Source organism: Poecilia latipinna, unplaced genomic scaffold (genome assembly GCF_001443285.1).
Source record: "Poecilia latipinna isolate Pla-1442-1.1 unplaced genomic scaffold, P_latipinna-1.0 Scaffold12, whole genome shotgun sequence".
Classification (NCBI taxonomy): domain Eukaryota; kingdom Metazoa; phylum Chordata; class Actinopteri; order Cyprinodontiformes; family Poeciliidae; genus Poecilia; species Poecilia latipinna.
The window spans coordinates 99,685-102,735 of record NW_015112628.1 but is presented as its reverse complement, the minus strand read 5'-3'; the positions used below and the strand labels follow the sequence as shown (position 1 = coordinate 102,735).

At 42.8% G+C, this 3,051-nt stretch overlaps 2 protein-coding genes and 1 long non-coding RNA gene across 4 annotated transcripts in view; 1 reads left to right on the top strand and 2 right to left on the bottom strand.

The window, feature by feature from the left end:
* The window catches only part of LOC106946417 (uncharacterized), a 3,760-nt gene extending 3,377 nt beyond the window's left edge, over window positions 1-383 (bottom strand). Inside the window, exon 1 of the long non-coding RNA XR_001424766.1 lies at window positions 33-383. This is a non-coding gene — a long non-coding RNA (uncharacterized LOC106946417). The remainder of the gene's footprint in view (window positions 1-32) is intronic.
* The window catches only part of LOC106946277 (UAP56-interacting factor), a 6,482-nt gene extending 5,353 nt beyond the window's left edge, over window positions 1-1,129 (bottom strand). The window contains exons 1-3 of one of the 2 annotated variants that reach the window (XM_015030497.1): window positions 891-1,129; window positions 636-761; window positions 390-553 (exon numbers count right to left, since the gene is read on the bottom strand). In XM_015030497.1, the coding sequence (XP_014885983.1) occupies window positions 390-553; window positions 636-761; window positions 891-963 (363 nt within the window). In that variant the 5' untranslated portion in view covers window positions 964-1,129. The remainder of the gene's footprint in view (window positions 1-389; window positions 554-635; window positions 762-890) is intronic. The other variant, XM_015030504.1, reaches the window with a different exon arrangement.
* Window positions 1,130-1,926: 797 nt separating this feature from the next.
* The window catches only part of cpdp (CPD photolyase), a 9,284-nt gene continuing 8,159 nt past the window's right edge, over window positions 1,927-3,051 (top strand). The window contains exons 1-3 of the mRNA XM_015030352.1: window positions 1,927-2,232; window positions 2,457-2,806; window positions 2,900-3,048. Of these exons, the coding sequence (XP_014885838.1) occupies window positions 2,210-2,232; window positions 2,457-2,806; window positions 2,900-3,048 (522 nt within the window). The 5' untranslated portion in view covers window positions 1,927-2,209. The remainder of the gene's footprint in view (window positions 2,233-2,456; window positions 2,807-2,899; window positions 3,049-3,051) is intronic.

Sequence of the window (3,051 nt, the reverse complement as noted above, 5' to 3'; positions counted from 1 at the left end):
TATTTCTACAGATGTCAGGATTCGACTAGAACCTGCAAAAATCCTGTCCAACGGGGATGAATGGATGAGAAACGGACAATATGACATTCAGCTTTAAGCTGAATCATTCATAGCTTCTATAACCATGTGTTATTTTACTTCACCACCACAGGAAGCTTCATATGCGACGCTCCGTGTTTAGTAAACAATCACTTTCACGCTGTACTTCCTGTGGACAGAGGCCTCCTCTCACATTTCCAACTGTGAGAACTTCACTCTGAATGTGTTAACAACACAGAAGGAGTCCAGAATGTCCACTGATGCAGCATCTGTGTTAAACTGAACCAGAGATTCCCTCTTGGGCATTGAACGCATCATCTGCCGACCTCTCTTCTCAGTCTGGGTGTTACCTGGCTGGCTGCTGATCTGTTCAGTACTCCGGCTCGTTTCAGCAGGACGGCGGGCCTCCTGGCCGCCAGTCCGGTGATGACCCCCTGACCCCGCCGCCGACCCACCAGAGGAGGAACCGTCCTGTTTCTTAGCACAGTCGCTCCTCCTCGAGGTGCGCCACCTCCTGGTGAGATGACAATTTGCCCACAGTTGTAATTATTTGTAACGGGACCTCGCCGCAGTAGCAGGGGAAGGTTAGCTCCCACCTCTCTGTCCTGCTGCTCCGCTCCTGGTTTGACTCAAACGGCCTTTCTGCTTGAACGGTCTGCGGTTCACATTAGCTTGTCTTCTTATCAACTGTTTCTCCTTTTTATTTAGGCGAATTATGTCATCTGTCGAAATGACAACAGCGAGAAATGCCATGTTTATATTTATCCAGACTGCTTGGCTGATGCTATTAAGCAGATGCTAACATAGCAAGGAATCTATTTTTGGTAGTAAAAAAAAAAGGAGAATGTTACCTAAGGACATATCGACTTTATCGGGAACGGCCGCCATTTCCCTGCGTCTTGTGCTGAAACCACCGTTCTTCATCACTCAAACCAGGACAGCCGCTCCAGAAATGGACCAGCAGCCAGCGGAAGGTTCTGCTGGCTTCTGGAGCTCTGCCACAACAGAGGAACCTCCTCCAGCCGGAACGCCGCCTCTTCTTCTTCGTTTTCTTTTTCCTTTTCTTCTTCTGGTGCTTTTTGACGATTGGCAATAAAACTGAAGATTTGCGTTACTACCATCTACTGGTATGGACTGTAGCTCATGATGGTTTCATTTCTAAAACAATAAATAAATAAATAAAATTAATTAATTAATACAACCTTTATATGATCTGATTTAAAAGAATAATCTTGTTCTATCTATCTATCTATCTATCTATCTATCTATCTATCTATCTATCTATCTATAGACATAATATATATCCTTATATAAAGATATATTATATCCTTATAATATATCCTTATATTATAAGGATATAATATAACCCTTATATATAATATATCCTTATATATAAGGATATATTATATATCCTTATATATAAGGATATATAATATATCCTTATATATAAGGATATTATATATCCTTATATATAAGGATATTATATATCCTTATATTATGTCTATGTATCTACCTATCGCTTCTTTGTGGTTTATTTGTGGATTTTCAAGTGTGTACTGCCACCTACCGCTACGGAGTGGATATGATGGGGATTTAAATCTAAAGTTTTGCGTACAGTCGTTCTGCCTAGGAATTTAATAACTTTCCTTTGTGTTTTCTATATTCATAAAGATAAAGAAATTTAACCCTTTTCTAACTTCTTGCACCATTTTTTCTAATATAAGTCTTAAAAGTTTGATTTAGTCATGTGTGATCAAAAATATTCATCTAAATAAGAACGCACTATTTAATCGAACATTCAACTCTTCTGTCTGCGGGTCAGATGTCTACCAAAATGACAAGCCAAAATGAGTAGGGATATGTAAGTATTTTTACAACTATCTTGCCATACACTACCGATGCCAAGGATTCGAGTAATTACACAATGAGCTTGCCATAAGTCATGGCCACCGGAGATCTTCTCAGAGAGGCATGACGGGACGTGTAGTCAAATCCAATGAAAACAGTGTTACGAAAGCTGTCACCAGCGTGCTCATGTAAGTGGTTGTGTAAAGCGGAGAAGGTTACGTGAGCGGCTGTTTTCTGTTTGCTTCCTTGTCTTTCTTCCATTAAAATGAGCTTCCACGACTGACTGCAGCCAAAAAGGCCGGTCTGAAGGCTTCCGTCGTGTATGCTGCTCCGTGTGTGGAAAAGGTTTGTTTTTTTGATGCTGGGCTCTTTGAATGAAAGTTTGGTTCATTAATAGACACATTAACAGTTTGTGCACGTTTTGCCAATTAATGTATGCGCTTTTATTTTTTTATTTTTATTTATTTATTTATTTATTTATTTATTTATTTATTTATTTATTTATTTTCAGATTCTTTTGTGTTTGCTCGCGAGCGCTTCAAGTTTCCTCTGTTCTTTTCCTTCTTCAGATCTCATCTTCTCACCGCACCGATAACAGCCCCGAGGCTCGCGCGACTCCCCAGTCAGGCTCGCAGACCGACGCTCTTCTTCTCTTCATTCGGCGGAGCCACCATGTCGGAGAAAAAACGCAAGGCGCCGACTGCCGCGGGAGGCAAGGAGCCCAGCGCCAAGCAGCCGAAGCTGGAGAAGGCGGAGAAAGCCGCGGGCTGGCTGCAGAGCCTGGTGAAGCAGCAGAGGGAGGACAAGAAGGACAGTAAGTTCAACGAGAAGCGCCAGCGGTTTCTCACCGACACGAAGAAGATCAAGCAGGGCTCGGAGGGGGTGCTGTACTGGATGCAGAGAGACCAGAGGGTGCAAGGTGACAATATGCCACACACAACAAACTGCCAGACTCATGAGGGACGTGTATTCTTACTGTATGTTTCACTTTTCCTATCCAACCCTAATAAAGATAACTGGGCCTTGATCCGTGCGCAGCAGCTGGCTGCAAAGGAAGAGCTCCCCCTGCATGTGTGTTTCTGTCTGGTGGTCCCGAAATCGGAGCTGTCCACACTGAGACATTACGCTTTTCTGCTGAAGGGACTGCAAGAAGTCGCAAAGGTA